Below are 13,253 nucleotides of genomic sequence, written 5' to 3'. Positions count from 1 at the left end.
GGGGTGGTTGGAGAAGACCACCAGGGAGTGGAGGTGGAGGTGGAGGACATGCTGAACCCGGTGGGAGAGGAGGTGGAGGTGGAGGTGGAGGAACTGCTGAGCCAGGTGGAAGAGGAGGTGGGGGGGGAGGAGCTGGCATTGAGCCTCCAGGTAAGGGTGGAGGAGGAGGAGGAGGAGGAGGTGCCACCGTCTGCCCTGAATGAGGAGGCACTGCTCCTCCTGGAAGGGTGGGTGGAGGAGGAGGCTGCAGCCTACATGAACACTGGAATCCATCCTGCCTGGCTGAGGGCTGCAGGGGGCCACTTCCTCCACCTGGCTCACTACAAGGCACTTTGAACTTAAAGCTTTCATCCATGGGTGAGGTCTGCACCGACTTGGCCTCCAGGCAGCCTAAAGACGGAGCTGCTTCTGTTTGCAGGTGAGCATCACACACCACCTTCAGCAGGCCGTCCTCTCCTCCACACTCCCTGTCTGTGGTGACGGTGGAGGGTTTCATGCTGTCCTTGTCCAGCAGAGGAGGCTGTCGCTCCAGCTCAGCAATCTTTGTCCTGAGGTCTTCTATCGTTTGTTCCAGCTGCTGGATAACATTCACATGTTTTTCCTTCAGTTTTGTTGCAGGAAGGACAGATTCCTCCTGCAAGAAAGAGAGAACTATGAGGTATGGCAAAAATCACAGAAAAGAACCACATCCTAAGAAAGACACTTGTTCTTCAGTCTGTTGTTATTGACAAAGCACATTCTGTAGCTTTTGTCAGAATTAAATGCTGGTAATGTGGTGTCAAACAAAACCACCGAAGATGCATAAATAAGATATAGAAACATATTGGATTGTTATTTAAATAACTCAAATCTATTGCAGTGAAGTACTAAAGTCACTTTGGTGAAATTAAAAAGATTTTGATAAACACTTTATATAATGTCTCTATATATAAAGAATAAAACAGTCATTTTGATTAAAAACTAAAAAACAATATAAATAGAATTACTGATGACAACATGAGAACAAAGGGTTATAATTTGATATGAAACCTGACAACAACAACAACAACAACAACAACAACAAAAAAAACCTTGGTTTAGACAAATTTGTGACACATTTTGCCCTCAGTCATGTCTCCCAGGAGGCACCACATAAACATTTTCTGCAAAATTTTAAATGGGTGATTTTTTTTTTTGCTACAAAAGTTTCCTCAGTAATGTGTCAGTGCTGGTTTACGTGTGTTGCTCTGTGGTCATTAGTTAAGGTTTTACATAATCAGGACAGACTGAAAAAAGAAGGTTTACATCTTTAGGAGACACTGTCCCAAAAAGTGTACTTAAAATATCTTCAGGTCATTGTTACAGCCTAAACCAATGTAGCTATTTTTAAACGAAACCACTTAGCAGAAGATCATAATGTGTCCTTTAATCAATGGCGTTTCTTCTCAGACAGTGCACAGGTCAGACTCCTGTTAAAGTGCTCTCAGGTATTTTTGGAGTACATTGTGCTGGACTGCTCTCTGTAAGTCAGAGTGCGTGGCTCTCAAGCCATCTTTGGTACTATCAAACTTCACATTTCATGCTATGGAGTGCTTATGTTTTTAAACTAAAACTTTCCTTCTGAACTTCGTTAGGATTTTTCATACTGTACTTATTAATTGTTTTATTATATATGTTGTAGCGTAATGGCTGGACAACTGTTTGTGCAACAGTGTGTGAATCAGTGATGATGTCATCCGTGTCATAATCTGTTTCTTAACCAATATTTGGCTCTAAAATAATTCCAGTCTCAGATTCTAACTAAAGGAGAGAAAATGAACATGACTGACCTCTTGGTTATCCTTCGGTTGTTGCCTCAAAGCCATGATGCCTACATGATGTTCTAGACAAACAGAGAGGAACACCAGAGCACAACAAAGAAACACATTTTAGAAAGCTCATAGAACTCCGATAGGGGTTCTCCAAATATAACTAAGAAACGGTATTTTTTGATACAAGCATATAACATTGTTTTCAGTCACTTCAGACATCACATGTTCAGTTCAATGCATTGTCCTACTACTTCCTGGAAGGGATGCTTGAAGGTAAACTCAGGGGCAGTTTCTATAAATGTACATGTACTCACACTCAGTCCAGCTTGTGACATTGATCTTTAAGGACAAACAGCTTCCACAATGATCATGACAATAAATTTGCCACTTAACTCTCACTCATGTAACTACATCAGATGACCATAAAAGATATGTGAAGGCATGAAAAATTCCCCCACTGGAAAAATCCCTCTATCCCAATAGATCTATGTGTATATGATCACATTGAGAAACATGTTGTAATTCCAGAACAATTTTCTACCTGGATTAGACTACCTGGCAATATTCTTGTTTCTGTGGTTGTCATACCTGCTCAATCAAAAGTTCAACAAAAAATACTTTCTTTTCATCCTCGTGACCAAGTATTTCATATTAAACATATTCTATGGGGTTTTTTTTGTTTGTTGTTTTTTTTAATAAATACATATGGATCAGAAAATATCACTAGTTTACTTCTGCATTATCATTTTTTTGTTAATGTGTGCAATGGATGGGTGAAAAATAGCAGCGAAAAGTTTGAGCTCTAATAGTTCCTGAGATAACCTCAAATTTCAATGTTTGATAGAGTGCTGCAAGTGGATCAACACACATAAGAACATTTTTAAAAATCTCAAAAAATATTTGATATAGCAGGATAAAATTTCAGCTATATTTACAAATAGTCATATTTTATGTTACAACATTTAAAGAAAATCAGAGATGGTTGAGCAGATATTTTTCAAAAAATTTGACCCATTGGTGACATGCATAAGTATGAATTAAAGTAGTGGAGCTGATAGACCAAAGGGCTCAATATCAATAACTCTCAATAATGCACGGTAAAGTTACCCTTTTTATACCTCTAACCAAGCAACATTTCAACAACTGTCAGCTGTATATTCAGCAGCAACATTACTTTTTACTCACCAAACATTGTACATGGCTGAGCCAATAAGGTGCAAGCTGTTTATTAAAACTGCGTCAAAAATGTGATATAATAGCAGTAAAATAATGTAACAACAGGCACTGGTGTGTTAACCTACAACAGTTGGTTACATCAAAAAATTTATATTTGAAAACTCCCAATTATTTTCAGCATGTTAACAAACATGCATCACATCTTTTCATGCTTTTCCAGGCTTAGCATGATAGCAAGATTTATGATTCTGATGTGGCTGATAGATAGATACAACTTTATTGATCCCTTTGGTATGAACCTCAGGGAAATTGTTGAATATGAATATTGAATATGAATTGATATGATGGATTCATGTACTGAATGCCTTCTTGGCAATATGATCCAAATTGTATTTAATTTAAGGGATAACTCTGTAAACAAGGTATTCACAAATTTGGCTAAAGCAGACTGGACGTTCGCAATTTTTTGTTTTTAGGCCTCACATCTCAAACTACTGAGAGATAGCAGCTCATTGAGAATGCAGCTACATGAGTTCTACCCAGAACAAAAGGTAAAACATCAGACCACATCACACCGGCGCTCCTTAAAGCTGCCAGTGCTTTGAGAATGCAGTATGAGAATATTCTTCAGGTACATAGACAGTGTACTGTTCAAACCCCTTCACTTTTTGTGTATTTCTTTGAAATTTACTTTATTTTTTGTAGATTAAATGGACACAATTGCCATGAAGCAACATATATTGACAGGTTATAGTCGTATATATATTTTTGTTTTAGATTTTGTTTGTAAATTTATCAAAAACTGAAATCTCCCATTTGCAAAAGTATTCAGAATCTTAATTCTGTTCTTTGAAGAGCCCTCTTTGGCAGCTGTCACAGGTTTGACTTGTCTCTGCTCTACAGTGTCTCAGGTTTTGTACATCTAGATTCGGGAAGGTTGTTCCATTCTTCCTGCATATCCTCCTAAATTCTGTCAGGAAGTGTCTGTGACCTGCAATCCTCCAATTTCCCCACTGATGCGAAGCAGGTTATATCTATAGTGCATTCATCTTTTTCTACATTCTGACTGGTTTACCTGTGCCTGGTGCAGAGACAGACCCCCATAGCATGTTGCTGCATGCAGCAGGTTTAACTGTATAGAGATACCACAGAGAGGCTAAGAGAGACTACTGTATGAATGACATTAGCAGGTAATGACAAGTGCCTGGTATGCAGCAGACATGGGGCTTGGAGTTCTGTTCTGAGTTCTAATTTTGTCTCATCAGACTAGGAAATCACTGTTTTTTAATCTCTGGGTGTCTTAAAGTACCCAGGAAGGTAGTATATTGAATAACTGCACCACTTTCTCCCCTCCGACAGAAACTCACAGGGAGATTGACAAGCAGATATTAACATTGATCCATAATGTCTCCCCCTGCACACCTCACCCCCACGAACACGTCTTTTTATCCATTCTATTATCCTAAACCCCACCTACCATCTGTCCTGCCAAATGTAGGCAGATGGGATAAGTTAAGCAAACAGAATGCACTTCACTGCAGTTTGGAGTCCAGCAAAAGGTATGAATACTTTGGTAAATCAATTTTTGATTTTTCAGCAGAAATTTACAAAAAATCTACTTTTTTCATTTCGTTATTATAAGTTATTGAGTGTAAAATGACGAGGAAAATATTTATTTTAACCATTTAAAATTGAATCCATCATAAAGTATGCAAAAAAACTCAAATCCACTCAAACATTTTTCACAATTTTCAAACATGTGTCAGGACACAGATGTCATCAGCCTGAACTGCTTCTATCAACAAATTAGCGTATAGTGATTAATACTTGTAAATGCAGTACTGTGTATATTCTGTGTTTGCTGTGGTGCTTTGTGCTTATTAATAAACCAAACAGGGCAGACAGCCAACCCTTTAACACAGGACTGTTGTTTACTGAGTGCTCATTGCTATATGTTGTACAGTATTTCAACAGATATTTTGCCACACTGAGGAGGAACCGAGCAGAAAAAATTCCAGCACAACAATCAACATAACCACATACAACAACACACAGTACCAGAAATTGGAACAGTGCAATTTCAGGGGGATGTTTAAATACTTTGGGGATTTCTTCAAATGTGAATCTAAGCTATTGGCTGAACTTGAATCATTTGTATTTGAATTAAAATCCCTCCGTTTGTGCTGCAAATCAGTACACATCAGAAAGAAAGCAGTATTTCCTGCCTGTCTCCAGATATGTTCAGGAAACACTGAAGTCAAAATCTAAATCCATCACATTGCTGATTGCTGACAAATTTCTGCTCATAGACCCATGTGCAAGTGGGTGCAACATAAAGCCAGTCAAAAATGTTGTCAGTGGATAAAGATTCTGCAGAAATTCAAAGTCTTAGGACCACCACTTCTTACCTGCCTCTGTGGATTTGGGTACAGTCCTGGTGTCGACACCTGGCCTTGTTGGAGGCCACGGCCCCTTGATCTGACTGGGAAGTTTCCCTTCAAGTGGCTCCAGGGAGTGTGGTGGCTGGTTGACAGCTGCCCATGTATACAACTGGTCATGCTGGAGACACAAAACCCTATTAGAATGGTTTCCTTGTCATGCCAGTCGCACATTCCGACCATCATCAATAACATGTACAAATTGTACATTTTGCAGAGCTGTGTGATTCAAATCTTTAGAGCCAAGTCGAGGTTATAATTCAAGCCTTTGAGGTGCAACTTGCAAATCAAAAAAGCAAGTTTTTCCTGCCGACAATGTTTGTGTCTGGAACATTAAAGTGTTTCTGTAAATCAATGTTCTTGGTTGGAACCTAACACAACTCTGCTGTTTCACAAAGTAAACAACACTCGGCCTGCCTCCATTATAGCCCCATGCAAGAAATCTCAGTGTCATCTTATATTCTGGTTTAAAATGTTATAAATCAACTGCGTCATTCAGTCCTGTTTTACCTGCAACTGGCTCAAAGTGCAGCACAGAGACTCCTCACTGGCATCAAGCACAGTGGCCACATCTCACATTTCACCCCATATTCCACCTCCAGATCGTTCTGACCAATCACTGCTCTCCAGCCCACACACAAACTTTAAAACATAAAGTGATAGAGAGAGATTGTGCTTCACTCTCTTGAATATAATATAATCTCCTGCACTAAGTTCATCCAGCCTCCTTGATGCCTTGCTACAATGCCTACACAGGTATGGAACCTTGTGACAAACCAATACTGACGAAAACATAGATCAAAACTAATGGATGCCCCTGTGAAGAACATGTGCTCTAAAACATCTGCAGATCTCTCTGCAAGTAACTGACCATTAAAGGTTACATAAGGCACTACACTGTTTAACTACACTGAAAAAGACTGCTTGTACATAAAGCATGAAACACAAATGTCTTGTCTTTCTAAACAGACTTCATTGTAGAACGTACATCAATACAGGTCACAACAAACATGTTAGTAAATGATGGTATGTGAAGTGCAACTACATACATCAAACTTGGCTGATGCATTGGAGGTGATGTGGGCAGTGCTGCCTCCCAGCTGCTCTCTGAAGCATTCTGTGAATGGCAGCAACAGGCCCATGGCCAAGATCCTGGAGCAGAGCCTCTCGGCCTCCTCGGGCTCTTCCTGCTGCTGCTGCAGGAACAGCTTCTCCAAAAGAGTGCGGCCTGAATGTGCAGAAACAAAAGAAAGAAATGGACTTGTACATGTAAAAAGCTGGAAATTTTAGAGTTTATTGAATAATTAAATCTACTGCATTGGATAAAGCAAATCCCAGATCCTATTGATGTATGTCTTCATTCAATCCCCACAGAAGCAAGTTTTAATGTGAAGTAAAGTTTTGAAGTAAATCTTTCCCTGTTTAAATACTGCATTTTCCACTTCTGCTTACAATGTTTCTTCCAGCTTTCATTTGGGATATATTAGGGCCATTAGATCAGTCATGTCAAAGAGCTCATGGTTTGCATGAAGAACCAATCCATACCAGTCTGTCTACACTACATACACTGAGGCCCCTGCTCGATACTATGACTGTGACAGAATTAGCCAGGATCAAGAGCATGTCCATCAATGCCAGAACAAACACGGAAAAGTAGAAAAGTTATTGACTAGAAGAGAGGAAAGGAAAGAGCTCAGAGAGAAAGTAAAAAGTCATTAGGGACGAGCAGTTAGAACAGATCAAGAGAGTTATGAAGGAGCTCTCTGAAAAAGAAGAGGGGTTCAGAACGGACTCTCAGCCTGAATGAAGACATCCAGGAAGGAGCTCTCATAAGTGTATGACATTTGTGAGAAAAGAGCACAGCTGTAGGAAAAATACAAGAGCTGGAGGAGATGCTTCTGCTCATAGAAAATATTTGGAACGAGAAAGCTGAGAGGAAAGAAGAGATCCAGCACCTCAGAGGAAAACATCTAGTTTCATGTATACTCAGTAAGTCTGTGGACAGCTTCTGATCTTTTGATGTGTAAAACTGTCTGACATCACCTATAAAAATACCAGCATGCCACTGAAAGCTGACTGTAATCCTGAATACTCAGAATGATCATGGCAGCTGTATCATAGAGCAGTAGTGAAATGTGACTGCTGGCCGACTGCATGTGAAGCCCTTAAGGGTAATCGGACTATTGCAGAGCATGTGTGGGTCAAATTCTCATTCGGTTATTCAAAGTAATCCGGCTGAATATAAATGTGTGTACCTGATAACAAATTCCCTTCCCTCTGACTCCTCAAAAGAAAATGCATTTCAACTTTGCAGAGCTGATGGAAAATGTCAGAACTGTACTCTGTTCCATCTTCATTAACTGAGGATGATTATAAACCCACAACCCTCTCTCCTTGTTGTTGTATTATTGATGACCAAACTACATTACATTACAGTCTTTTGTTTTTTCTGTTGCGTTTTTTGTTGTTTTTTTTTTGTTTGTTTTGTTTAATGAATAAATAAAGTTCTACATTCATGAATGACATTGAAGACAGCAGGAGGTGGGGTGGATGTGATGAGGACTTACAATCACAAACAAGAATCTGGGTTAAGCTGATCAATGTAACCAAATGAAGTGAGTGCCTTCAAAAGTTGTATAGCTTGTGAAGTAAGGCGGCCATCATTACAGGGAAATATAGCCCAAAAATGTGCAAAATTGACATTGTTTTTAACAGAAAACATAATCTTGTCCCAGTAAGTTATCTTGAAAATGTATTTGCTGGTAAAATGTTGCTTTATAGAGTGATAGAACTACAGATTGACCCATCTGTCAATTATGAGACAAAAGTTCAAAACGGAAAGGATATAAGTGTGAATTTCAAGGGCAATAAAGCGGCAGATAAGCAAAGATCAGTGAAAAAGAAACAAATGGTCTTTTTAAAGTATTATATAACTGTTTTTAATGTGACCAATGTTTCCATTTGGCAGGTATAGCAACCTAGATGTCCCTGAGTCAGGAACAGTAGACAACAACATTAACATACTTTCATCCACACAACACTTAAACAAGTCAAACAATTTGAAGTCCTTGCTTGTTTTCTTTCCCGTAAGAAACAAAATCCATCCATCCATCCATCCATTAATTATCTATCTTTATCCTCACTAAGGTGGCGGGGGGCTGGAGTCTATCCCAGCTGACTTAGGGTGAAGACAGGTTCACCTGGACAGGTCACCAGTCTATGGCAGGGCCACACGTAGAGACAGACAACCAATCACACTCACACTCACACCTACAGACAATTTAGAATCACCAATTAACCTCAACATGTTTTTGGACTGTGGGAGGAAGCAGCAGAACCCACACTGCACAGGGAGAACATGCAAACTCCATGCAGAAAGATCTCAGGCAGCCAAACCAGGACGTGAACTGTGGATCTTCTAGGTGCAAGGCGACGGTGCTAACCACTGAGCCACCTTGCAGCCCACAAAACAAAATGTTAAATGAAAATGACATCCAAAGACTGCTTCACTGACAACTACTCTTTACTCACCTGTGAAGACATCCTGAAAGCCACATGTAGAGACCTGGCCACAGGAGGATCTTCTGGTAGCGCAGATGGGCTGGCTGCCTCCTCCTCTGTAGCCCACCAGATATTCTCCTGAACCTCCATCCTCCTCTCTGCTCCTTAGCCTCCTCTCAAGTTCTTCTGTCCAGTCAGCTGAGCGACTCAGCGAGCCAGCAAGGCTGCGAGAGCGCTGTCTGTGGACCCGGTGACCTTCAGCCATCATCCTGTCAACATTTGCATGCCTGGTTAGCTTTACTTTGAAAGTGGATTTCTCATACAGTAAACTAATTTTTGCCTATTTCTCAAATGATGTTGTATGTTGTCTTGCCTTTCAGGCAGCCAGTTGGTTCTATACATAATATATGGTAATCAGATTAACTTTAAAATACTCAAAACTTTCTAGCTTGGTAAACCATCCAAGCAATTTGTATACTTTTACTGCGGCAACATTATTGCTTATCATTATAACTGAAAGGACATTATTGCTTTACCACACAATGTCCCATCCATCCATTCATTATCTATACACCGCTTAATCTCCACTAGGGTCGCGGGGGGGCTGGAGCCTATCCACACAATGTCATGATGCATAATAAATTTTTTGTCATTTATAATCTCTGATGTTGCATAAATGGTGCAGTTGGACTGTTTAATGCACTAATCATAGCTTAGCAGCAGCTACGTAGCTGATTTGAACTCCTCCAAATTCTGTGGAATTGTGTATGTTATTTAATAAATAGAGCTATATAGCATCTGAAGGGCATGATATGGTCACTGACCTCACTGTCATGTTCATAAAACCAATGACATGTGCATAATCCTGCTGTCAACAGCAATTAAAAGTTGGACATCTTGGGCCTTCAGACAATGATTGATTGATATTAAGTTGCCTAAAGTGTGCCAAAAAAACATCTCTACACCTTCAGTATCACCAGTCTGGACTGTTTACACAAGGCAGATCGTTAGCCTAGCATCAGCAGAAATGGAGATTAATCAGACCAGGCTATATTTTTCTATCCTAAACTGTTCAGATTTGATGAGCTGGTGCACTCTGCATCCTCAGATTTCTGTTCTTGGCTATGAGGAGTGAAACCCCACATGGTCCCCTGCTTTTGTAGCTCATCCGCTTTAAGGATGGATGTGCTGTGAGTCTGAGATGCTTTTCTGCTCAGCACAGATGTAAGAGTGGTTCTCTGAGATACCATATGGCTTCTGTCAGCTCCAGTTAGCCTATTTTCCTCTAAACTCTTTCAGCACCAGGATGTTTCCATTAGCAGAGTTGCTGGACACTGCCTGGTTTTTGTTTTCTGCCCAACAGTGAATAAACGCTACAAAAGATTATGAAGAAAAGTTTCAGACGTCAAACAATCATGCAATGCTCAATGTCACTGAGATCATATTTTCCCCATTCTGATGTTTGATGTCAACATTACCTAAAGATCCTGAAGTATCTCTACACAAGTTTATACATTGCTCTGCTGATTGCACAAATTGCAGGTGTACAGGTGTTCCTAATAAAGTAGTCAGTGAGCCTATGTGTGGTTGACCCGATGCTTCATCATTCTCTGAAATCTGAGAGAAAGACGATGTGTGGGCTAACTGAACTGGTGGTGTACATGTCTACCAGCAACAGTGAACACAATGGCAGCCAGAGTTTATAGTTATTTCCTTCATTTAGTTGAGGATAAATCTGAAAGTGAGCACACCTAATATGCTACATCTGTCCCCTCACTGCAGATCGAAGTTATGTACACACAAGAAAAGCAGGTACAGTTTGTTAACATTCAAGAAAAGGGTTTATAATTGTAATGGATGGTGACAAGAAACAGTTTGGGTAACAATTTTACTGATGACCTTCCTTTTCTCCTCCAAATGAGTGTGGCTTATCTGTGACATTGTCTACAATCTATCTACTTGATCGAACTGGTCATGTTTGTTTCCATGAGATTTCCTTTAGTAACAGTGCTGTGCAACAAAATCAGCAAGCAACTTGGGAAATACAGTGTCATTATTAGTAGCAGAGATGACATCCAGAACTATGGAAATAAAACCCAAATTGAAATAATCTCAAAATATACTTCAGAAACGAAACTAAGTAATGGCTATAGTTATCTTGACAGTAAAAATAACATATGGCATGCAGAAGCACCACAGGTACCTGTGGAAGTGATGGTGGACTCTGCGAGGGGACAGGGGGCTGTGGGAGGGTGACAGGGCTGGGGAGTGTCCTGGGGAGCTGAGCTGTCTGGTGGTAGTCTTGATGTAGGATGGGAAGATGCGAGGGTAGGGTTTCACCACAGGGCTAGACGAGGTGGAAGATTGGGTGGACCTGAGGAGTCGCTTGGCTAACGTGGGGCTCTCCTGAGGAGGCAGTGAGGTGGAGCAGACGCTGCTCCTTCTGCACTGCTCATCAACAGGGGAGGAATTGATGCCTGCTGTGGCAGAGTGGTTGGGTTCAGAACCAGCACTCAGACAGTCCTCAAGGGACTCAGCACTGGAGCCTGAGCCTAAGTGACCCTCACCTTCTCCAAACACAGTCCCTGAGCTTAGCCCTTCTGTGGGTTCTGGACTTTTGTCATTGATGTCTGCAAGTGGAGGACTGAGATCAGCTACCACCTCGGACTTTCTCTCCTCCTCCTGCTGGCTTTCACCTCCTGCTTCCTCCTCCTTCCCTGGGGTTCTCCCAGTGCTGTCAAATTGGAACTCAGGGAAGCTGTTACTACTGGTTGTCATGGTGACTGTCCCCCCTGCAGTAGCCATGGAGATGTCTGTGAGAGGGGGCTGCTGCAGCAAAGAATGCTGGTCTTTTGTGCCTGTGGCAACACAAAGAGGGACTTCTCTCCCCCTCTGCCCCTTCCCATTTGCCTCCAGATGCTCCACCTCCTCCTTCTCCTCCCTCCTCTGTTGTACCTCTGTGTGGAAGGGGAGGTGTAGCGTTGGAGGTGGGACTGTGTTCTTGACAGAGCCAGACAGAATTCCTGTCTCAAGGTATGACAGGGCATCAGATCCCAGCTCTAATTCTGGGGTCAGGTCAAGCACCTCAGGAGGGGTTAATTTAACAACTCCATTACTCTGTTTGCTCCTCCCCTCTGCTGCTCCCCGGCTCAGATCCCTGCCACCAATTCCTTCTGCTTCCACAATTGGGTGAGCCCCCTCATGTTGCTGCTGGTGCTGGAGCCTTATAGCCAACTGGATATCCGCAAGTAAATCCTCGTGCTCAGCTGCTGAGTGGAAGCTGTAGATATCCGTGTCTGAGCCTGAGCTCCCTCCCTTCTGTCCTCCATCCTCTGTGGGAGATATTGGTGCTGTTGAGGTTTTCCGCACCATCTCCTGCTTTGGCTCTCCTCCTCCATTTCCAATATTTTTCCCTTGCTCCAGTTTCTTTTTCTTGTCAGGAAAAGCAGCCTCATTGTCCGAATGTCCAAGCTCATCTGCAGACAGATCAGGTGTTTTTGTGCTGTCCAGTTCATCGTGTTGAGATGTTAAAACATCCTCTTTTGAGCCTGTTACTGATGAACATGCATCTCCTTTCCCTTTAAGGTTGCTCTTTCTCTTACGGATAGAGAAAACAGAGGACTTGGAATCGGATTTGTTCTTCTTTTTGCCTTGTCCTGTGCCATGCATCCCACCTCCTCCTCCACCGCCGCCTGCTCCTTTACCTCCATGTTTACCATGGAGTTTCTTGCCTCCTTTTTTTGTCGTGTCCCCTCCTCCCTCTCTCCATCCTTCGTCCAGAGAAGGGTAACTTCCATTACCCGATGCGGCTGCAGCTCTCTTTTGCTTTGCCTCCTGGTTGCCCATGTTAACGGAGACAGAGTGATGGCTGCCTGCCTCTCCTCTCAGGTCATGCTGGGGAAAGGCTCCTCCTGTCTAGAGGAGTTTTTAGATGCTTCTGCCTCCGGAAGATAGAACCGTTGTGGCCTAATCTGAGAATACAAATCCAGTGGAGAAGGAGGAGGAGCTGCTACTGCTGATGGTGTTTTTTTGTTTGTTTTTTTTTAGCTCTTGTACAATGATCTTCCTCATATTCCGGTGACTAAGGCTGGCGTGGCAGTGATGTTGACGCTGATGCAGGAGAGGAGACATACAGCTCCCTCTTCCTCCTCCCCTTTCTCTCTCAGTTTTACCCTCCCCCTCCTCCTCCTCCTCCTCTCCATCTGCTGAAAGGAGTGACGCAGGCACTGTGAGCTCAGTGGAGCTTTGACTGGGAGGCAGACTGGGAGAGATGTAGAGCAACTGGGAAAGGGACACAAAGCCCTGCAGGACCTGAAAGGAATGAAGATGCTGCTGGCAACTGACACTG

The 13,253-nt window shown here is 42.0% G+C and overlaps 1 protein-coding gene across 1 annotated transcript in view; it reads right to left on the bottom strand.

Annotated features, from left to right (window-relative positions):
- The window catches only part of LOC103354836 (formin-2-like), a 27,993-nt gene extending 15,242 nt beyond the window's left edge, over positions 1-12,751 (bottom strand). The window contains exons 1-6 of the mRNA XM_008278389.1: positions 11,109-12,751; positions 8,936-9,174; positions 6,454-6,632; positions 5,375-5,525; positions 1,809-1,861; positions 22-631 (exon numbers count right to left, since the gene is read on the bottom strand). Coding sequence (XP_008276611.1) covers positions 22-631; positions 1,809-1,861; positions 5,375-5,525; positions 6,454-6,632; positions 8,936-9,174; positions 11,109-12,751 — 2,875 coding nt within the window. The remainder of the gene's footprint in view (positions 1-21; positions 632-1,808; positions 1,862-5,374; positions 5,526-6,453; positions 6,633-8,935; positions 9,175-11,108) is intronic.
- Positions 12,752-13,253: the final 502 nt, after the last annotated feature.

Source organism: Stegastes partitus, unplaced genomic scaffold (genome assembly GCF_000690725.1).
Source record: "Stegastes partitus isolate 25-593 unplaced genomic scaffold, Stegastes_partitus-1.0.2 Scaffold122, whole genome shotgun sequence".
Taxonomy (NCBI): domain Eukaryota; kingdom Metazoa; phylum Chordata; class Actinopteri; family Pomacentridae; genus Stegastes; species Stegastes partitus.
This window is presented reverse-complemented; position numbering and strand designations above follow the sequence as displayed.